At 39.4% G+C, this 24016-nt stretch overlaps 1 protein-coding gene across 3 annotated transcripts in view; it reads left to right on the plus strand.

Moving 5' to 3' along the window:
- si:dkeyp-14d3.1 (transmembrane protein 132C) overlaps nt 1–24016 on the plus strand; it is a 414649-nt gene that overhangs the window by 269799 nt on the left and 120834 nt on the right. For all 3 annotated transcript variants that reach the window (XM_061906884.1, XM_061906885.1, XM_061906886.1), the window contains one exon: nt 159–342. In XM_061906884.1, coding sequence (XP_061762868.1) covers nt 159–342 — 184 coding nt within the window. The remainder of the gene's footprint in view (nt 1–158; nt 343–24016) is intronic.

The raw sequence follows: 24016 nt of genomic DNA on the forward strand, positions 1-24016 counted from the left end.
TTGTAGATTGTGAACCCGTTCTCAAGCAATGGCAATAAAATGTATTTTGATTCTGATTCTTCTGATACCGATTCTGTTTGCCATCCGTGCACACATCTTAGCTCATCATTTGTATCAAAGCAAGCCGTTTCATCATTAACCGGCGCAATCTCTTCTAGGGATGACATGGGAGTCCAGAGGGTGCTGCAGGTGGATCTAAAAATGGAGAGTTTCCCTGAGCTGCCGGGCAGCCGCTGGATGGCGTGGCAGGTGGAGTACCCGGCCAGCTCTGCCACACAGGAGGCTGACACCGAGATCACCTTGGCACAAGAGGATGTGGCCGGCATTGTACCATTGGCTATGGTAAGTGACCACCATGCGGGGATTCTACAGAGCTACACACACATTCAGTCAAACCTCTAAAATTGAATGATTCAATACTTTTTTTTAGGAAAAATAGGGATTGTTTGTAGACCTCAAACCTCCGAGAAAGGGGACAGAAAATACATGCTTTTCTGAAGGTCCCAATGACTACAGTGGCCGCCGTCATCCGTAAATAAAAAAAGTTTTACCATGCCATCCCTACAATGAAGTATACTGGTGGCAGCATCATGCTGTGGGGATGTTTGTCAACAACAGGACCTGGGAGACTAGTCAGAATAGAGGGAAAGATGAATGCAGCAATGTACGGAGACATTTTGGATGAAAACCAGCCCCAGAGCACTCTTGAACTCAGACTGGGCTGACAGTTCATCTTTCAGCAGGAAGACGACCCGAAAACCCACAGATGAGATATCCAAGGAATGGTCACAAGACAACTCTGTAAATGTCCTTGCGTGGCCCAGCCAGAACCCGGACTTGAATCTGATGGAACATCTCTGGAGAGATCTGAAAAAGGCTGTAAACACACTTAACCATGCTGGGTTATTTTGATAACCCAATTTGTGAGTTGTGAGTGTTGGGGTTAAATTTTTGGAGTTATTTTTATGAACGGTAATCCATTTTTGGGATCATAAGGGTATTATTTTAACTCAATTTCTGGGATTTCAAATCTATGAACCATGTTTGGGTTGTTTTTCAATGAGTAACTTCTTTTTGGGTAAAATGCTTTTTTTAATTAAAACGGTACTTTTTTCATGAAGGGAATTTTAATAAGGATTAATCTCATTAACATTATTTACAATCACACATTTTATGTACATGAAAATATTTGAGCATGCTGTATAGAACTACTAACATCATGATCCGCTGCCCGGATCATGTTTGTTTAGTTTTTGACTCTCTCAGTTCCTGTTTTAAAAACCCCTGGGTTTGTGTTTCAGTTGCCATGACTGCAGATTGTTTTCACCTGCCTCTGATTAGTGTTGGGGATGCTCACCTGCTCCTGGGCACTAATTTTCGCCACACTCAGTCTGGCTTTCGTATTTGCTTCCATGCAACAGTCACGACTGATACTAATTTGATTCCTGAGCTAAACTTTGCCGTTTTGTGTGCCTGTTTACATGCTAACCTTTTCCTGTTTGCTATTCCGTTAGCTTCCCATGCTATCGGCATGCTGGCGCTCTTTTGTTTGTATCCCGCATGATTTAGGGACAATAAATAATTTCCTTACATTCACTTTGCCCCCGAAGTCCTGTCTGCATCCTGGGAGAACGATCCACGCAGTAAAATGCGACCCTGACTATGACCATACACGACAATTCTTATAAAAAAATGTCTTTCATATCTTACTTTTGAGTATGTTTTAATGGAACAAAAATAATTTTGATCAGTAGTTGGGAAGGAGTAGGACAAACCAGCAGTAAAATATATACTTTTACACCAACTATTGGGTCAAGGAGCGCTAAATTGCGAAACCCAATATGTGGGTCTGGAATAACCCAATATTGTAGTGAGCTGAGATAGGCTCCAACGACCCTGAAAGGGACAAGCAGTAGGAAATGGATGGATGGATGTAGTGAGCATAACTCAGCTTGTGTGATACAAATTCAAACCCAATAGTTGGGTTATGCCCGATTGTAGCTGAGATAGGCGCCAGCGCCCCCCGTGACCCCAAAAGGGAATAAGCGGTAGAAAATGGATGGATGGATGGATGAATCAACCAACATTGAGTTAACATAACTCAACTTTTGGGTTAAATACTTCAACCCAATAGATTTGGTTGGGAATAACCCAACATTAACTCCACGTTTTGGTTAAATAATTCAACGCAAAAGTTGGGTTGAAACAATTAAACCATGCCATCCCTACAAAAAAAAAAAACTTTCTTTACGAACAAAACAACAACAAAAAGGTTAGGAAACGACGCACATTCATTTCAATTACAGCTTCTAAATGTTGCATAACATGACTGACCATTGGGTTATTTTTTTAACCAAACATTTTTTAGTGTGCACCGACACACTGCCCTAAGGTAGGTGTGCCAAGCTAGTAGTATCGTAATCAAAAAGACTTGAGGCTTTAATTTGCGTATAGCTCGGTTGGTAGAGTGGCCGTGCTAGCAACTTGAGGGTTCCAGGTTCGATCCCAGCTTCCGCCATCCAAGTCACTGCCGTTGTGTCCTTGGGCAAGGCACTTTACCCACCTGCGCCCAGTGCCACCCACACTGGTTTAAATTTAACTTATTTATATTAAGTTTCACTATGTAAAGCACTTTGAGTCACTAGAGAAAAGCCCTATATAAACATAATTCACTTCACCTCACTAATTTCTGCCATCAACTTAGCAAAGGCTATGAATACTTACGTATATGTGATTAATTAGTTTTATTTTTATTTTTAATCAATTTCAAAAAGCTCTTAAAAAAACGTTGTTCACAAGGTCATTATAGTGTATTATCTGTTGAATTTTGAGGACAACAAATTTAAAAATGAAGCGCCGTGCATTCTGTAGCCAAATGGTAAATAGTTGTACTTGTATAGCGCTATTCTACCTTTTTTTTAAGGAACTCAAAGCGCTTTGACACCATTTTCACTCTCACCCATTCACACACTGATGGCGGGAGCTGCCATGCAAGGTCCTAACTAGGACCCATCAGGAGCAAGGGTGAAGTGTCTTGCTCAAGGACACAACGGACGTGACTAGGATGGTAGAAGGTGGGGTTTGAACCAGGAACCCTCAGATTGCTTTTATTAATACCTCAACATTTAAAAAAAAATATCACGATACACGATATATATCTCGATATTTTGCCTTAGCCTTGAATGAACACTTGATGCATATAATCACAGCAGTCTGATGATTTTATGTGTCTACATTAAAACATTCTTCTTCATACTGCATTAATGTATGCTCATTTTAAACTTTCAAGTAGAGAGGGAAATCACAACTACAGTATGTCAATTGACCATAACTGTATTTATTAAACAGTTATTAGGCAGTGGCAAAAACATTCATGTCATTTCCAAAACAGAAAGTGCAAGATTGTCAGAGACATTTTAAATCAAGCTATTAGTGCACTTTTGTGCATGATGTCACTAACATGACATATCAAAACAACACTCAATTAAAGTGCAATTTTTGTACAGAACTCCACTACAATAGTTTAAAAAAAATAAAGTGCACTTTTGTGCATGATGTCACACAAAATATTTCAATACACTGTCAAATAAAAATGAGCTGCATAACAGGAAATCAAATATTTTATGTCCTTCGCTATGTGGTAGGTTACTGCGGACGTTATTAAATTCTGTTGCTGACTATTTTTTTCATACGATCTGGAAATGGTTGCTTCGGCATTTTGTGGGTATGACACCGAACGGAGATGTTGACATGCAGTTTCAAGCACTCTTCATTCTCTAGCGGGGGACATTTGAAATGATGCTACAAATTAGCAGTAGGTGCTACTTAAATGCCGCACACTTGTTCCACATCTCCAAACCACCGCCAGACGATGGACCCCGTGCTGTTTTTCTTAGGAATTAATTCTTCCTTCATTTGTTATCATATTGGCACCTTCTCCCTCCCGTATTACCACTCGTACCACTCCACTAGCATCACAGCTAATGTTACCAATGCTGCTCCCTCTCATTCGAGGGCGTATGACGCGACAGTATGTGACATATGTAAGAAAGTGTGCTCGTCTGTGAGAAGGAGAGGCAGGAAAGAGTGGGAAGAGCCTGCAGTGTAATGCCAGCAGCTAAAAGCAACTGTGTGAAAACGTATACTCGAATATCACGATACAGTCATTTTGTATATCGCACAGAGACAAACCTGCGATATATTGAGTATATCGATATATGTTTAACATTTTTACTTCATTTAATTACCTAGAGAGATTATGCAGGAGTTGCACTGCAAAAACTGGACTCTAAGTAAGATTAAATATCTCAAATAAGGGTGACATTTGCTTATTTTCTGTCTGATAAGATAATTCTTCTCTTTAAGCAAATTTTATGTTTGTGTTTTACTTGTTTTAAGGGTTAAATTATCTCAGTAAGATATTACAGCTTGTTCCTGACCTATATTGAGTAAAACATGCTTGAAACTAGAATATCAACTGTTGCAAAGCTGTGTCATTAACACTCACAAGTATAAAACTACTTTTTTAAAGTAATAATTTCTTACTTCAAGCATGAAAAAAAAATCATGATGTATGCATATAATTATGTCTAGATAATGGCACTACCATTTACTAAATTTAAGAATATTTTTCCACATATTTTTTTTCTACCAAGGAAAATGCACTTATTAGTGAGAATATACTTATTTTAAGGTATTTTTGGGTTCATTGAGGTTAGCTAATTATAGTTGTTTTGGAAGTCTTGACAAGCTGAATTTTCTTGTTCTATTGGCAGATACTTTTGCTTAGTTCAACCCCTATTTTTTGTATTTTTAGGGACTGATGTCCCTTTGGAACAAAGGACACTATTGAATTTCTAGCGTTTTATTATTATTATTATTATTTATTATTATTATACCGCCGCCTCTTTGAGCTGTAATTTGACCCCCTTAACATGCTTTACCTAATTGGACCCACACATCAGAACTGGCGAAAATTGCGATCTAATCAAAAAACCAAACCCCAAAACTCAAAATTGCACTCTAGCGCCCAATAGGAAGAAAACACAGACAAAACTGCCTCTAACTCCCAGTAGCAATGTTGTAGAAACATGAAACAAAAACCTCTATGTAGGTCTCACATGGACCTATATTTCATACACTGACAACACCCAGCTAAAATCAACAGGAAGTTTGCAATTCCCCCTTCAATACAAAAGTTGGGTATAAAAATGTCGCTTTTTTTCCAAACATTATCTCCTCTGAGCCCATTTGTCGTGTCGGCTTCAAATAAGCACAGGAGAGAGCTTGAACCCTTCTGATTAAAAGTTGATGAAAGAGTTTACATTTTTCTTGTTTTTGAACACCGATTTTTTGCATTGTGACAATTGTTGGGCTATGGCTCAAGTCCCATAAATAAAACACTTCCCATGCTCAGGGCGAAGAATTTCTACAAGGTAATTGTGAGGTCAGATACATGTTCCCAGATGCGATTGATATTGTTTTTTTTATTTTTTTTTCCGACATATGCAATGCGGGGACAGAGAAACAGTGGCAGGGAAAATGTGTTTTGTGTTCAGGTCCTAACGGGCCTGGGATAGGGTCTGGGGGTGGTTCTGACTTGAGGGTTAGCCCGAAGCTTTCCCCGCCTCTCTATCTCTCTCTCTCTCTCTCTCTCTCTCTCTCTCTCTCTCTCTCTCTCTCTCTCTCTCTCTCTCTCTCTCTCTCTCTCGGCAGGGTAAAGAGGGCACTGTTGCGTGGATGAACGACAGAAGCTCATATGGCATCACTGTAGCTTTGATGAGTGATCAAGGGACATGTAGCATCTGATTTAGATGTGGAGCATTCAGGCGTACAAAAAAAAAAAAAAGCATCGAACAGATGAAAAACAAAGACATCAGCGCTGATTACCAAAAACAAAGATAGCTTCAGTTTCTATTTCTGATCAGCGTACTACAGACAAGACTGCGGTGTTGTTGTTATTCTCTTATGTGGTGCCTATAGCTGTAAAAGATAATAGATGCCCGTGGGTGGCTGTTCCTGGATGCGGAAGAATGCAACGCATTCACCACTGATGCCTTCTCAGGATAATTGAAACCTTGTGTGTGTAATGTATTTTTTTTTTCCGACTTCAGTCTCTAACATCCTTTCATGTCACCCATGTATAAGATTCCTGCCCGCTTTGCCGAAGACTCTGAATATATTTTCAGCTGTTGAAATGAAATTTAGCAAAAAACAGTCCTACTCAAGGACGTAAGGAAGCATGTTCCATAAGGCGTCTTGTTTCCCTGGGGACCGTCGTGCAAGAACACACTGTACAGCGTACACAGAACTAATTCCACTATTGTCCCGGCAATAGGATTTTCCTTCGGTGATAACAGTCTCTGAAAGATACATAGTCATCAATCAATTCCAACACTGTCAGCTCTGTCGCTCTTATTATTCCACTCATTCGGCACTGAGGGGAGGTTTTATGGCATTCTATAAATCACGCAGGTTTTCATCGCAGTGGCAAAATCAGTCTCAGTTATCTGATAATACAAACAATTTGCTAAACCTGGCTAAATCAATTACGTGCGGCATAATCTGGGCAGCGATCTCCATGAAGATGAATAGTGCTTTTGAAAGGATTATAACAGATGATGCACTGTGCATGTGTGTGTATATGTATAGAACGGTTTGATATGTCCTTTGCCTACACATCTGCGTTATTGCCTCCAATAGTCTTACGGCCGGTGCGGTTATTGATCCATGCCAGGCCTAGGCAATTATTTTGATTCGGGGGGGCCACATTTAGAGACGAAAAAATGTGTCTATTTTTAGGAGCACTAATACAAAACCTCAAAATAATGTCTGATTGAATGCTAAAAACGTAATGGAATTTCATTTTTTATTGACAAAATATGAACGTCACACCCCCTTTCGATTGACACATTTTACAATCTAGTGAAACGCAAAAAAAAATGCAACAAAGGGTGAAATATGAACGCGAAGGGTAGAAAATAAACCCACCTACAATCTGATATATCACTAAGCTTTAGAGCAGGGGTCCCCAAACTTTTTGACCCGGGGGCCGCATTGGGTTAAAATAATTTGGGCTATATATATATATATATATATATATATATATATATATATATATATATATATATATATATATATATTAGGGCTGTGAATCTTTGGGTGTCCCACGATTCGATTCAATATCGATTCTTGGGGTGCTGATTCGATAATATATCGATTTTTTTCGATTCGATTCGATTCTCGATTCAAAAACGATATTTTTCCGATTCAAAACGATTCTGTATTCATTCAATACATAGGATTTCAGCAGGATCTACCCCAGTCTGCTGACATGCTAGCAGAGTAGTAGATTTAAAAAAAAAAAGCTTTTATAATTGTGAAGGACAATGTTTTATCAACTGATTGCAATAATGTAAATTTGTTTTAACTATTAAACGAACCAAAAATATGACTTATTCTATATTTGTGAAAACATTGGACACAGTGTGTTGTCAAGCTTATGAGATGCGATGCAAGTGTAAGCCACTGTGACACTATTGTTCTTTTTTATTATTTTATAAATGTCTAATGATAATGTCAATGAGGGATTTTTAATCACTGCTATGCTGAAATTATAACTAATATTGATACTATCCATCCATCCATTTTCTACCGCTTATTCCCTTTCGGGGTTGCGGGGGGCGCTGGCGCCTATCTCAGCTACAATCGGGCGGAAGGCAGGGTTCACCCTGGACAAGTCGCCACCTCATCGCAGGGCATATTGATACTGTTGTTGATAATATTAATTTTTGTTTCTCTACTTTTGTTTTTTTCTGTGTCGTGTTTGTGTCTCCTCTCAATTGCTCTGTTTATCAGAACAATTGAGAGGTCAGGTTTGGTTTTGGAATTGGATTGCATTGTTATGGTGTTTCTGTGTATTATTTTGTTGGACTGATTACACAACAACAACAACAACAAAAAAAGAATTATTTTTTTTTTAAATACATTTTTTGAAAAATGAGAATCGATTCTGAAACGCACAATGTGAGAATCGCGATTCGTATTCGAATCGATTTTTTCCCACACCCCTAATATATATATATATATATATATATATATATATATATATATATATATATATATATATATATATATATATATATACACACATATATGATATCATGTCATCGATTGGAAAATGCATTTTTTAGTGATTTGCCTGAACGGCTATGACACTGAAGCGGTAGGAAATGGATTAGAAAGGACAGATTTAAAAAAGCAAACAAAAGAAAAAAAATATATATATATTTTTACTCTGGACTTCCCGCGGGCCAGATTTCGAACGCTGGCGGGCCGGATTTGGCCAGCGGGCCGTAGTTTTGGGACCCCTGCTTTAGATCTTAGTTGTGAAAGTGTCCTTCCGCTTCCCGCCCACACTGTTTGGTGCCTCGTCTGAGCTGCTGTGACATATATTACCATAGTAACTAGTTAGATTGCCATGGTAACTAGTATATCATCCAAAAGCGAATATTACAACCATTTAAATACTTTGTATACTTCAAGACTTACGGTCGTTAGAAAACATGACTGCACATCATAATGGCAGCTTTCCGTCTTAAAGATCTAAAAAAATTATTTGGGAATGTCCGGCGGGCCAAATTGAAAAGTTAAACGGGCCGATTGTGGCCCCCGGGCCTTAATTAATCCATTAATAATCTATACCCTCAGCTGGATTCTGTAAATATTCCGACAAATATTGTCGCAGACAGTGTAGATCACGGGTGTCAAACTCATTTCAGGTCAGGGGCCACATGGAAGAAATTCTGTTCCCAAGTGGGGCGGACTGGTAAAATCATGGCAGGAAAACCTAAAAATAAAGACAACTTAAGATTGTTTTATTTTTCGGAGAAAATAGCGCAGGCACATTCTGAAAATGTACATCTAGTTTTTGAATAACAATAAGTGAAGTGAAGTGAAATATATTTACATAGCGCTTTTCTCTAGTGACTCAAAGCGCTTTTAGATAGTGAAACTCAATATCTAAGTTACATTTAAACCACTGTGGGCTGCACTGGGAGCAGGTGGGTAAAGTGCCTTGCCCAAGGACACAATGGCAGTGACTAGGATGGCGGAAGCTGGAATCGAACCTGCAACCCTCAAGTTGCTGGCACGGCCACTCTACCAACCGAGCTATGCCGCCCCATAGATAAGAACTGCAAATGATCCCACAAACATCCACCCAGGTGGCCCAGTTCCCTCATATGGTATAATAAACCTGACTAAGTATACCTTTAGACTTTACTTCAAGCATGATTACAGAAAAGCATTCTGTAAAAGTGCTCCTTTTTTGGATGGCCCTTCAAACAAACACTAATGGAACAGACAGCCACTCTTTTGTTATGCACCACTATTTTTTTCGCTCTTTGGTCTAATTATTTTAAAAAAAGTTCTAAAGAACAAAGCCCCACCTTTTAACTAAGATAATGGAGTAACGATTTGGGATTTTTGTTTACAGAGAAGAGCGATTTTTAAATGCAGTGCATGCTTTTTTTTTTTTAGGGACATCTGTCTGATTTAAAGGCCTACTGAAATGAGATTTTCTTATTTAAACGGGGATATCAGGTCCATTCTATGTGTCATACTTGATCATTTCGCGATATTGCCATATTTTTGCTGAAAGGATTTAGAGAACATCCACAATAAAGTTCGCAACTTTTGGTGCCGATAAAAAAGCCTTGTCTGTACCGGAATTAGCAGACGATGTGTGCCTGACATCACGGGTTGTGAAGCTCCTCACATCTGAACATTGTTTACAATCATGGCCACCAGCAGCGAGAGCGATTCGAAACGGGAAAACAAAAAATTCCCTATTAATTTGAGCGAGGATGAAAGATTCGTGGATGAAGAAAGTGAGAGTGAAGGACTAGAAAAATAAAATAAAATAAAAAAGACAATACAGTGGGAGGGATTCAGATGTTACTATGTAACCGGTGGTCTTTTCCTCCGCGTTGTGTGTTGTTTATGGAACACGACCGACACCATGGGTTTCTCAGCTGCACTTTACTGATAATACAGAATGCAATTGTCATCAAAAACTTTGTGCCTTCGTCGAGACCCTCACCCGTTATCGTGGACAAAAAGGCCGGGCGTAGTTACATACAAAGTAAAATAAAAACATACCTGATAATACGGAATACAATTGTCATCAAAAACTTTCTACCATCGTCGAGCCCCTACACAAATATAATAATGAACAAGAATGAATTAAAGTTCTTAACAAGACAAAATATTTTCTGTCGTTGCATGGATGCCTACCTCTCCCGTTATCGTGGACAAAAAGGGAAGTTGGAAGGCGTGTCCAACACATATAAAAAGACAGGTGTCACAGTTATTATTGTAGTAGGAGGGACAACGAGACAATGGTTCCACATTGGCAAAACATCAAACAGTATTCAGGTATTTACATGTAACTTACATATTTTGTGTAATTATAACAATAATAAAACATTAGAAAATACATTATTTACAAGACGTAATTGACCCTGTTATAATTAGACAAATTTACTAGGATAATTCTGGAAAATCCCTTATCTGCTTATTGTGTTACTAGTGTTTTAGTGAGATTATATGGTCGTACCTGTACAACCTGAAGGTCGGCCCCGCACCTTTCTTCAGCACCAGTCGACGGGTGTTGGCGACGCCCATCTCTGCCCTTCGCGAGGGACCCTCTTCGAAACACGATATTTCAAAACGATCGCTGCATAATACACTGTACTTTGTGTGTGTGGTTCAATCCAACCGTGTTCGCTTGACCGCTCTGTTCCATAGTAAAGCTTCACCGTCATCTTTCGGGAATGTAAACAATGAAACACCGGCTGTGTTTGTGTGGCTAAAGGCGGCCGCAATACACCGCTTCCCACCTACAGCTTTCTTCTTTGACGTCTCCATTATTCATTGAACAAATCGCAAAAGATTCAGCAACACAGATGTCCATAATAGTGTGGAATTATGCGATGAAAACAGACGACTTACAGCTGGGAACGGTGCAGGAACAAAATGTCCTCTACAATGCGTGACATCACGCGCCATTTCAGCAGGATACTTCGGCGCAAAATTTAAAATTGCAATTTAGTAAACTAACCCGGCCGTATTGGCATGTGTTGCAATGCTAAAATTTCATCATTGATATATAAACTATCAGACTGCGTGGTCGGTAGTAGTGGGTTTCAGTAGGCCTTTAACTTAGTACAAAAACTTATCAGTGAATAAGGACCGTTGTGTTCATCTTTTATATGAGACATAATGAATGGAAAGACTACAGTACAGATAATGGAGATTTGTATCAGACAAATTTATGAGCTTATGGCACAGGGGTTAGTGCAGGGGTCTGCAACCTGCGGCTCCAGAGTTATTCTGGCAAATCTAGAAAATCTTTAGAATCAAATTTAAATCTTATTTCAAAGTCTTTTGAATTTCGTTTAGAATTTTTGTATTGGAAAATCTAGAAGAAATAAAGATTTGTCTTTGTTAGAAATATAGCTTCGTTCAATTTGTTTTATAGTCTAACAAAATGCAGATTGGATTTTAACCTATTTAAAACATGTCATCAAAATTCTAAAATTAATCTTAATGGGGAAAAATGACCAATGATGTTCCATAAATTATTTTATTTTTTTTTTCAAAAAGATTCGAGTTAGCTAGTTTTTCCTCGTCTTTTTTTAAAGAGTCGAAATTGAATATGAACTATGTTTCAAACTGTAATTTTTTATTTTTTTCCTGTTTTCTCTTCTTTTAAATTGTTAGATAAAGTGTTTTTTTCATCATTTATTCTCTACAAAAAAAACTTCCGTAAAAGGAAAAATGACAGCCAGTAATACCCATTTTTATATATGTATATATAGATATATTTATTAAAGGTAAATTGAGCAAATTGGCTATTTCTGGCATTTTTTTAAGAGTGTATCAAACTGGTATCCCTTTGCATTAATCAATACCCAAGAAGTAGTTATTGTTTTTTAAAAAGGTTGGTGACCCCTGTACTAAAGCAATAAAAGAAACACAGGTGTGCGTCAAACACAAGATCAGGTGGGACAAATGCGAAAACCATGGTAACAAGAATAAAACAAGGAAGTGCACAACTCGGAACTGTGTCCAAAACAATCAAAAAACACAAAAGGACTCAAAAAAACTAAATAATATATGATCCGGGCGGCGGATCATAACAGGTAGAAATGGATGGCATGGTATATTATAGCGTTTTTTCCCCCCATGTTTCTTCATTTAGTCACTCACTATCTAAAGCAGGGGTGTCAAACTCAAATACAGAGTGGGCCAAAATTTTAAACGGAACAAAGCCGCGGGCCAAGGTTGAACAAATTAACCTTTTAATAGGGACCCAAACAAGTTTTGCATTAAATATTGAACAAGCAAGGCTTATATAACTTTAGTGACATGCAAAATCCAGTTTCAAATAATAATAATAATAATTTAAAAAAAATCAATGGCATATCAAATAAAATTTAAATAAAAATTGTATGCCTTTTTTTCTATTTGCAATCTTCTGAGGTAAATATCAATTATTTTCCACAGGCTAATAATCAATTTGAAAATGAAATGACAATAATGAATGAACCAAACATTCAAGCCTTGAAGTAGCAAAAGAAAATGCATGAATGAAACTTTAATTATTGGTCAGTTTGCTGGAAGTTTCCCGGAAGAGTTAGTGCTTCAAGGGTTTCTGGGTAGTTGTTCTTTTCTGTTACGTTGCGGATGTTCCCCCGAAATGTGTTTGTCATTCTTGTTTGGTGTGGGTTCACAGTGTGGCGCATAATTTTAACAGTGTTAAAGATGTTTATACAGCCACCCTCAGTGGGACCTGTATGGCTGTTGACCAAGTATGCCTTGCATTCACTTGTGTGTGTGTGTGTGTGTGTGTGTGTGTGTGTGTGTGTGTGTGTGTGTGTGTGTGTGTGTGTGTGTGTGTGTGTGTGTGTGTGTGTGTGTGTGTGTGTGTGTGGAAGGAAAAGCGGACGTGACGACAGGTTGTAGAGAACGCTAAAGGCAGTGCCTTAAATGCATGCCCCCAATATAGTTGTCCAGGTGGAAAAATGGTAGAAATTCGGGAGAATGGTTGCCCCGAGAGATTTTCGGGAGGGGCACTGAACTTCGGGAGTCTACCGGGAAAATTAGGAGGGTTGGCAAGTATGAGTATTAGCGGTGAATGCGGTGTTACAGCGGCACCGACGCTGTATAACACCGGCGGGCCAACTCTAATGCTAAATTGATATTGCCTCAAGAGCCAAATTAAATTACACGGCGGGCCTGTTTTGGCCCGCGGGCCAGAGTTTGACACCCATGATCTAAAGTTTCAAGTTTTTCGGTGGCACTTGAATTCACCAATGTGCTTTACGTTTGCATCCACCCCCGCAATGTCTACGACACAACACAGATACGTCTACATGCGGATACCATTCCCTCCCTCTGTCGACTTGAGTCCCCCTTTTCTTCCTCCTCTGCCCCTCCATCCTACGTGCAGGCTCGCCCAGCTGCAATCTGCATGCACCAACATGAGGGAGGCACACAAGCGAGAAAAGGGAAGACTGAATTAGATTACTCGGGATCACTGTGGCATGAAAAGCCCGCGAATAAGTTCCACTCTCCTCCCCCCTGCTACACTCCTTGCTGATAGAAAATAGGAAGTAAGTTAATGTAAGAGCGGCGTCGTCAACCGGCCTCAAACACACACACACACACACACACACACACACAGAAACACATCTGCAGCCACCTTCTCCCCATCCAAGAAAGAATAAAAGCCAGAAATTGGAAGAGAGAAAACAGACCTAGAAGTAAAGTGATTGGGATAGAATGAAGACGCATAGCGGGGGTGTGGTGTATTAGATGTGACATAGCCAGTGCATGTGATAATCTAATCTTTAGTGATGCCGGGGTCTGTTTTTCATAGCCTGTGCTGACTACACGCGATTGCAATTACAGCGATGCCTGGAATATGTTGAAAAACGTATTGTTTCTAGTAAGTTCTGCCATCAGCAGCGGGAAATGTGACAATGACGAGGCACACTGCAAAAACTGAAATCGAAGTAAGATTAAATATCTCAAATAAGGGTGATATTTGCTTATTCTTTGTCTGTAAAGATCATTCTTCCCACAAAGCAGATTTTATGTTTGTGAGATTTACTTGTTTTAAGGGTTTTGATCCTAAATTATCTCTATTTCAGCTTGTTGCTGAGATTTTATGAGTAAAAAATGCTTGAAACTATTTTTGTCCAAATGTCTAAAACATAAGGTTGATCGGCTACACTAAATTGGCCCTAGTGTGTGAATGTGAGTGTGAATGTTGTCTGTCTGTCTGTGTTGGCCCTGCGATGAGGTGGCGAATTGTCCAGGGTGTACAGAGCCTTCCGCCCGATCGTAGCTGAGATAGGCGCCAGCGCCCACCCCGCGACCCCAAAAGGGAATAAGCGGTAGAAAATGAATGGATGGATGTCTAAAACACACCCAGTAATGGTGCACAGGAAGACGGGAAAGAAAATGGTCAAAAGTCCCTATTTTGTCCAAAATACCCACGAGTTCCCACAAGTCCCGGGATGCAAAAAATGTCCAAAACGCACCCAGCAAAGTCCTATGGGAAGTGAGGCAGAAAAGTGAGAAAAGTTGGCAAACATCCCCAAAAATGTTCAAAATACCTACCCAGGTTCGAGTCCCACAAGTCCCTCCGCTGACCGCACAAGTCCCGGGATGCATAGAATGTCTGTAACACGCCCAGCCGAGTCCCACGGGGAGGGGGGATAAAAATTGGAAAAAGTCCGCAAAAGTCCCAAAAATGTTCAAAATACCTACCCAGGTACGAGTGAGATATTTGAACATTTTACCGACTTTTCTCACTTTTCTCCCCGCCTTCCCGTGGGACTTTGCTGGCCGCGTTTTTGGACACCCTGATCAGGATTTGCGCGGCCGGCGGCGGGACTTGTGGGACTCGAACCTGGGTAGGTATTTTGGACATTATTGGGACGTTTGCTGACTTTCCCAACTGTTATCCCCCCTCCCCGTGGGACTCGGACCTGGGTGTGTTATGGACATTTTGGGCATTCCGGGACTTGCGCGGCCATACATAAGATTTTATGTTAGAGTGTTTTACATGTTTTAAGGGTTTTGGTCCTAAATGATCTCAGTAAGATATTAGAGCTTGTTGCTGAGATTGTATTACCAATATGGAGTAAAACATGCTCGAAACTATTTTTGTCCAAATGTCTAAAACACACCCAGTAATGGTGCACAGGAAGGCAGGGAAGAAAATGGTCAAAAGTCCCCATCTTGTCCAAAATACCTCTCTGGGTTCCAGTCCCACGAGTTCCGCCGCTGGCCACACAAGTCCCGGGGATGCAAAAAATGTCCAAAACGCACCCAGCAAAGTCCGACGGGAAGTGGGGGAGAAAAGTGAGAAAAGTTGGCAAAAATCCCCCAAAATGTTCAAAATACCTACCCAGGTTCGAGTCCCACAAGTCCCACAAGTCCCACCGCTGACCGCACAAGTCCCGGGATGCCTAAAATGTCCATAACACACCCAGCCGAGTCCCACGGGGAGGGGGCATAAAAATTGGAAAAGTCAGCAAAAGTCCCAAAAATGTTGAAAATACCTACCCAGGTACGAGTCCCACATGGAGTGCCACAAGTCTTATGAATTGTGGCACTCGAACCCGGGTGTGATTTCAGAACATTTTGCCGACTTTTCTCCCCGCCTTCCTGCGGGACTTTGCAGCGGGACTTGTGGGACTCGAACCTGGGTAGGTATTTTGGAAATTTTTGGGACTTTTGTGGACTGTAGGACGTTATCCCCCCCTTCCCGTGGGACTCGGCTGGGTGTGTTATGGACATTTTGGGCATCCCGGGACTTGCGCGGCCATACATAAGATTTTATGTTAGAGTGTTTTACATGTTTTAAGGGTTTTGGTCCTAAATGATCTCAGTAAGATATTAGAGCTTGTTGCTGAGATTGTATTACCAATATGGAGTAAAACATGCTTGAAACTATTTTTGTCCAAATGTCTAAAACACACCCAGTAATGGTGCACAGGAAGGCGGGGAAGAAAACTGTCAAAAGTCCCCATCTTGTCCAAAATACCTCTCCGGGTTCCAGTCCCACGAGTTCCGCCGCTGGCCGCACAAGTCCCGGGGTGCAAAAAATGTCCAAAACGCACCCAGCAAAGTCTTACGGGAAGTGGGGGAGAAAAGTTGGCAAAAATCCCCCAAAATGTTCAAAATACCTACCCAGGTTCGAGTCCCACAAGTCCCACCGCTGACCGCACAAGTCCCGGGATGCCTAAAATGTCCATAACACACCCAGCCGAGTCCCACGGGGAGCGGGGATAAAAATTGGAAAAGTCAGCAAAAGTCCCAAAAATGTTGAAAATACCTACCCAGGTACGAGTCCCACATGGAGTGCCACAAGTCTTATGAATCATGACATTTTTTTCATAATAATGAATTTTTCTCTCATAATTATGACTTTTAAAAATGTCATCATTGTGAATATTTTAATCTCATAATTTCGAGCAAATTAGGACATGAAAAAATTTACATTGTGAACAACTCTCATAATTTTGACTTTTTTTGCTCATAATTATGACATTTTATTTCATAATAATGAATTTTTCTCTCATAATTACGACTTTTAAAAATGTTATCATTATGAATATTTTAATCTTAGAATTTCAACTTTATCTTATGATTTGTTATATCAACATTTGGATTTTCTTTATCTCATAATTATTACCTTTTTTCATAACTTCGACTTTTTCTCTCATAGCACAAATAAAAAAACTCTGTATGCTGTGTTATTTCATTTAAAATTACATAAGAGTTTTGTGGCTCCCATTGTTTTCTTTATTTTGTGAAACGGGTCAAAATGGTTCTTTAATTTTTTTTTTTCTCAAAGATCACCTAAAATTCTGTAGATTGGTCGCGGCGAGCTTTAAATATCGATTAGGCTTCCAAGCGCAACAGAGCGTTATCGACGTCCCGTCACGGTCCTTTCTCAGCACCAAAAGGAAATCACGCTTGATATTCGCTTGTTTTAACTTCTCGTTTAATCTCGGGAAAATGAACTGGCCCGTTCAAAGGTAGGCAGGCGGCAGGCTGAGAAATCGACGTCTGGCGGGAACAACGGTGTTTGTCACATTACTTCATGTCATGGCAGTCCTTTGAGGAAACTGTTTTTTGAGGGTCTTGCAAGAAATGGAACAGTCATCAAGGTTGCCAATCAAGTTTCTAGATGAAAGGAAGACAAGATTAAAAAAAAAAAAAACTGCTTATGTTTCCAGAGATTACGGTAAGACATTATTCAATCTGTTTTTTTAATCAAGTTGAGAGCCGGGACTTCACAGAGCTCACTGAAGGCATCTGTTGACACAACGCTTCTGTGATTCTATTCGAGATGGTCCTTTTATACCGGATTAGCACTAATTAGTCTAATAAACTACACGGTTGTTTGTCACCATTGTGAAGCTGCTGTAATTAAAGAATGGGTTTTGACCCGGAATAATCTCATCAGATGATCAAAGACCCATGACCGACCGTAACTTCAAAGACTGTAATGTAATGAAACTAATGGTGATTGGTTTGTTTTTAGCTTTGATTGCATTTCTGCAACCTGCTCAGCGGCCTTGTGGTTAGAGTGACCGCCTTGAGGTCGTGAGTTCAAACCCCGGCCGAGTCATACCAAATACTCCAAAAATGGGACCCGTTACCTCCCTGCTTGGCACTCGGCATCAAAGGTTGGAGTTGGGGGTTGAATCACCAACAATGATTCCCGGGCGCGGCCACCGCTGCTGCTCACTGCTCCCCTCACCTCCCACGGGGTGAGCAAGGGCGATGGGTCCAATGCAGAGAATCATTTTGCCACGCTTAGTATGTGTGTGACTATCATTGGTAATTTTATTAACTTTAACTTAAAACCACTATCAAATATTACATTGTGAACAACTCTCATAATTTTGACTTTTCTTTGCTCATAATTATGACATTTTATTTCATAATAATGAACTTTTACTTTTTCTCTCATAATTACGATTTTAAAAAATCTCATCATCAATATTTTATTCTCAGAATTTCGACTTTATCTTATGATTTGTTATCTCAACATTTGGATTTTTTTTATCTCATAATTACTACCTTTTTTCATAATTTCGACTTTTTCTCTCATGATAGGACTTTTTTATCTCATAATTATGAAAATTTCTCCCATAAATTTGACTTTCATACTCATAATTTCGACTTCCTTATCTAATAATTCCCATTTTTTTCATGTCATAATTTGGACTTTTTTTTCTCGTAATTATGATATTTTTATTTCATAATAAGGAATTTTTCTCTCATAATTTTGACTTTTGCTCTCATAATTACGACTTTTAAAAATGTCATCATTATGAAAATTTTAATCTTAGAATTTCTACTTTATCTTATGATTTGTAATAACATTTGTATTTTTTTAATCTTATAATATTTACCTTTTTTCATAATTTTGACTTTTTCTCTTTTTATCTATCTCTTAATTATGACAATTTCTCCAATAAATTTGACTTTCATACTCAATTTTCACTTTCTTATCTCATAATTCCCATTTTTTCATGTCATAATTTGAACTCGTAATTATGAGATTAAAATATTCATAATGCTGACATTTTTAAAAACCGTAATTTTAAGAGAAAAAATCATTATGAAATAAAATGTCATAATTATGAGCAAAAAAGTCAAAATTATAAGAATTGTTCACAATGTAATTTTAAATTTTTACAAATTTTGACTTTTTTTCATGAAATAAAATGTCATGATTATGAGCAAAAAATTCTAAATTTGTAAAAATAAAAAATTACATTGTGAACAACTTTCATAATTTTGACTTTTTTGCTCATAATTATGACATTTAATTTCATATTGATTAATTTTTCTCTCATAATTACGACTTTTAAAAATTTCATCATTATGAATATTTTAATCTCAGAATTTCGAGCCAAAAAAGTTCAAATTATGACATGAAAAAATGTACATTGTGAACAACTCACTTAATTTTGACTTATTTGCTCATAATTATGAAATTTTATTTCATAATGAATTTTTCTCTCATAATTACGACTTTTAAAAATCTCATTATTATGAATATTTTCATCTCAGAATTTCGACTTTCTCTTATGATTTGTTATCTCAACATTTGTATTTTTTTATCTAATAATTATTACCTTTTTTCATAATTTCGACTTTTTCTCTCATAAATAGGACTTTTTTAAAATCTCATATTTATGACAATTTCTCCCATAAATTTGAGTTTTTACTCATGATTTCGACTTTCTTATCTCATAATTCCGATTTTTTTCATGTCATAATTTGGACTTTTTTGCTCGTAATTATGACATTTTATTTCATAATAATGACTTTTTTATCCCTCAATTTTGACCATTTCGCTCATAATTATGACTTTTTAAAATCTCATAATTATGAATATTTAAATTTCAGAATTACAAGTTTATCTCATATTTTTTTGTGTTTTAAAATCACAGTAAAACAAAAATATTTGGCGTCCGATCTCCGATCCGAACTTTTAGCCTCAGAACTGATCCTTTTTCAAGTCAAGATCCGATACTTAGACAGCACATTATAAAATCAATAATGTTTTACAGTAAGTAACTAAAGTAAACACCAGAGATGTGCGATACTGCTGGTTTTCTTTCCGATCCGATACAGAGTAGTTCAGTGGCCTTATAGTTAGAATGACCGCCTTGAGGTCGGTTGGTCGTGAGTTCAAACCGGCCGAGTCATACCAAATACTCCAAAAATGGAACCCGTTACCTCCCTGCTTGGCACTCAGCATCAAGGGTTGGAATTGGGGGTTAAATCACCAACAATGATTCCCGAGCGTGGCTGCTGCTCACTGCTCCCCTCACCTCCCAGGGGATGGAAGAAGGGTATGGGTCAAATGCAGAATCATTTCACCACACCTTGTGTGTGACTATCAGTAGTACTTTAACTTTTTAATTTGGCTTGTCTAATCCATGACAACTTGTACATTTTCTTAAGTGTTGCACTTTTTCATTGACCGTTTTTTTGGGATTATAGGTCGCTATTTTTTCCCACGCTTTGAACCCTGTGACTTCAGAAAAACGACGCGGCTAATTTGATGTTTTTTTCTTCGCCATAATGTTTTGTATTCAACAAATAGTTTTCATAGAACACCGACTGAGACACTGAAAAAGCGGGTTATTGGTTGTGCTACGGCGCCATCTTTCGGACAAGTTTTGTTCACTGCACGTTGAAAATGTGTTTCCTGTGTCATTCTTTGAACCGGAAGTATTCATCCATAGTTTTTTTTGCTCGAAAGGATTCTTCATTCGTCACTCCAAGCAACATTTGTAAGATTTACAATATAACTAAAACAATTCATACTTACTTGACCGTCCCGTGTGTGACATCTGTAGGAGTTCTTTCATGCATCTTTGTAGTGTTATTGACTTACATGCTCAGTGGCCTTGAGGTCAGTGTGTCCGCCCTTAACACACTAGATAGGTTGTGAGTTCAAACCCCGGCTGAGTCATACCAAAGACTATAAAAATGGGACCATTACCTCTCTGCTTGGGGTCAAATCACCAAACAACAAGGGCATGGATCAAATGCAAAGGGTAATTTCACCAAGACCTAATGTGTGTGCGACTATCAGTGGTGCTCAAACTTTAACTTTTCATTTGGCATTGTCTAATTCATGACGCCTTGTACATTTCAGCTGCTTTGCTGGAACTGATCGTTATAGCGACATTGTTTATTGCGTTCCTCCACCGAGTGACACCTCTGGGAGAGCAGGGGCACTATTTTGAAAGATGAACATTAAAGAGAGCCTTCTGTGTGCTGTCACAAACCCACCTGCACTGGGAGGACTCAAAACGCAGCTCGCCACTTTGTCACCAATCTAAGACCATGAAGCCAGAGTCTCTGCAAAGAGCAGCAGACAACCTGAAAGGGTACACAAAGTTTTGAGGGTGTCTCATCCAGATATTTTTTATTTGCTGACTGTAAGACTGGTACTCTGGCTTCCTCCCAGAAAAAAATAAATACATAAAAATAATCAGTCTAAGCCTGGGCCCCTAGAGAGGGGGTCCGGACTGAGGCTAAGGGAAAGAAGAAGACAAACCTCATAGCCATAGCACACATGAACTACTGTTTAAGAGGGAAAAATTAAAGAACATAAAGGACATTAAATATATTAAAACGAGCAGATCTGATCAATGAATCAACGTTTATTTATACAGCCTTAAATCACACGTGTCTCAAAGGGCTGCAAAAGCCACGACATCCTCGGTTCAGATCCCACACGCATAGCTCGGTTGGTAGAGCGGCTGTGCCAGCAACTCGAGGGTTGCAGGTTCAATTCCCGCTTCCACCATCCTAGTCACTGCCGTTGTGTCCTTGGGCAAGACACTTTACCCACCTGCTCTCAGTGCCACACACACTGGTTTACATGTAACTTAGGTATTGGGTTTCACTATGTAAAGCGCTTTGAGTCACTAGAGAAAAGCGCTACACAAATATAATTCACTTAAAAAATTAACTTCACATCAGGGCAAGGAAAAACTCAACCCAGTGGGATGACAATGATAAACCTTGGAATTTCCTCCGCCGGGTGGCGGATCTCTCCCTTAGGGTGAGACTCGTTCATCTGAGAGGAGCTCAAAGTAAAGCCTCTGCTCCTCCACATGGAGAGGAGCCAGATGAGGTGGTTCGGGCATCTGGTCAGGATGCCACCCGAACGCCTCCCTAGGGAGGTGTTTCGGGCACGTCCGACCGGTAGGAGGCCACGGGGAAGACCCAGGACATGTTGGGAAGACTATGTCTCCCGGCTGGCCTGGGAACGCCTTCGGGAAGAGTTGGACGAAGTGCCTGGGGAAAGGAAAGTCTGGGCTTCCCTGCTTAGGCTGCTGCCCCCGCCACCCGACTTTGGATAAGCTGAAGAAGATGGATGGATGGATGTAGATGAGGCGCTTTGGGTTATAGTCCGAAAAACATTTAGTCGGTCAATGTTGAAGAAGAAGACGCCTGCAGAGCCTGCCAACGAAGTGATGGTCACCATAATGATGTCGTGGTCCTAAACAACCGCATAGTGTTCTGGTTCTTCTTCCACTTTCCTATTATTTTCTATTCAATAAACAGACACCTTACCTCTCTGGTCACCTCATATCCCTATTTGTTGCTGCCTTTCATTATACTTGAAAGAGCCGTGGATTTTTTTAGGTCATCCAGAGATGAATCTTAAAGGCGGGTAATTGGGTGTCTGAGCGGATTCCTCTGCACAGTAGGAGGCCGGTCCGTCATCTTTTGCCATTGTGGAGTAATACACTCCTGTCCAGCCTGCCCTCATCTTCATTACCCATGCTGGGGAAGCGTGATGATGGAGAGGGAGCACGGGGACAGGGGCATGCATCATATCCACACGCATCCGTCTTCCTGTTGCAGCCCAGGCACCAAACTCTGCTCTCCCTCGCCGAAGCCCAGCGTGCATGGAGATGAGGAGGAGTGAAAGCAGCCGCTCGTGCGCACGCGGGGCGTCCGATATATGCTTAAACAATACATCACCACGGCAGCCAGGACTGCATTCACCTGATAAAGTCATCGATCAGCAATGAATGCCTCGGTTTCCTTCGCTCCGCAGTGCACATCTTGACTGCACGGGCAAGTGAAACAGCAAATGTCGTGCGTCAAACATAAATGTATACACAATAGGCATTCCTGAAAAAAAGCGGGATAGAAAAATAGCCTGGGCTGTGTGTTTTGTTTCCTCGGTCGGATAACTTCAGCCTCTACGCTCCATTAGTGGCCGACTCATGCTGTTTTAAAAGGGCTGGAAAAGAATAGGTTTTGAAATGGAGTGATTCATGCAGGTTTGACAAAGCCAAGCATGCGATCCATCAGCATTGAAGGAGTCGAGCCGACCTGCCTGCCTGCGGGGCCGCTAATAAAGCGGTAGCTTTAATGAATGCATAAGTGGTGAAGTATTGTTAATAACAACAGCACACACCTGAACATGGTCAAGCATTTAATGTTTGGAGCACTTGAAGTTTAGCGGCGGGTGTTCTTGTGCGTTTATGTGGTTATTAGGGGTGTGGGAAAAAATGGATTTGAATACGAATCGAATCGAATACGTTGTGCGATTCAGAATCGATTCTCATTTTTTAAAAAATCATTTTTTTTTTAAATCAATCCAACAAACCACTACACAGCAATACCATAACAATGCAATCCAATTCCAAAACCAAACCTGACCCAGTAACACGTTGTGCGATTCAGAATCGATTCTCATCTTTCAAAAAATCGATTAAAAAAAATAAATAAAAAATTCATTTATTTTATTTTTTTGTTGTTTAATCAATCCAACAAAACAATACACAGCAATACCATAACAATGCAATCCAATTCCAAAACTAAACCTGACCCAGCAACACTCAGAACTGCAATAACCAGAGCAATTGAGAGGAGACACAAACACGACACAGAACAAACCAAAAGTAGTGAAACAAAAATGATTATCAACAACAGTATCATTATTAGTGATAATTTCAGCATAGCAGTGATTAAAAATCCCTCATTGAAATTATCATTAGATATTTATAAAAAAGAACAATAGTGTCACAGTGGCTTACACTTGCATCGCATCTCATAAGCTTGACAACACACTGTGTCCAATGTTTTCACAAAGATAAAACAAGTCATATTTTTAGTTTGTTTTATAGTTAAAACAAATTTACATTATTGCAATCAGTTGATAAAACATTGTCCTTTACAATTATAAAAGCTTTTAAAAAAAATCTACTACTCTGCTAGCATGTCAGCAGACTGGGGTAGATCCTGCTGAAATCCTATGTATTGAATGAATACAGAATCGTTTTGAATCAGAAAAATATCGTTTTTGAATAGAGAATTGCGTTGAATCGAAAAAATCGATATATTATCGAATCGTGACCCCAAGAATCGATATTGA

The sequence above is a fragment of the Nerophis ophidion genome, linkage group LG07 (assembly GCF_033978795.1).
Source record: "Nerophis ophidion isolate RoL-2023_Sa linkage group LG07, RoL_Noph_v1.0, whole genome shotgun sequence".
NCBI classification, from domain to species: domain Eukaryota; kingdom Metazoa; phylum Chordata; class Actinopteri; order Syngnathiformes; family Syngnathidae; genus Nerophis; species Nerophis ophidion.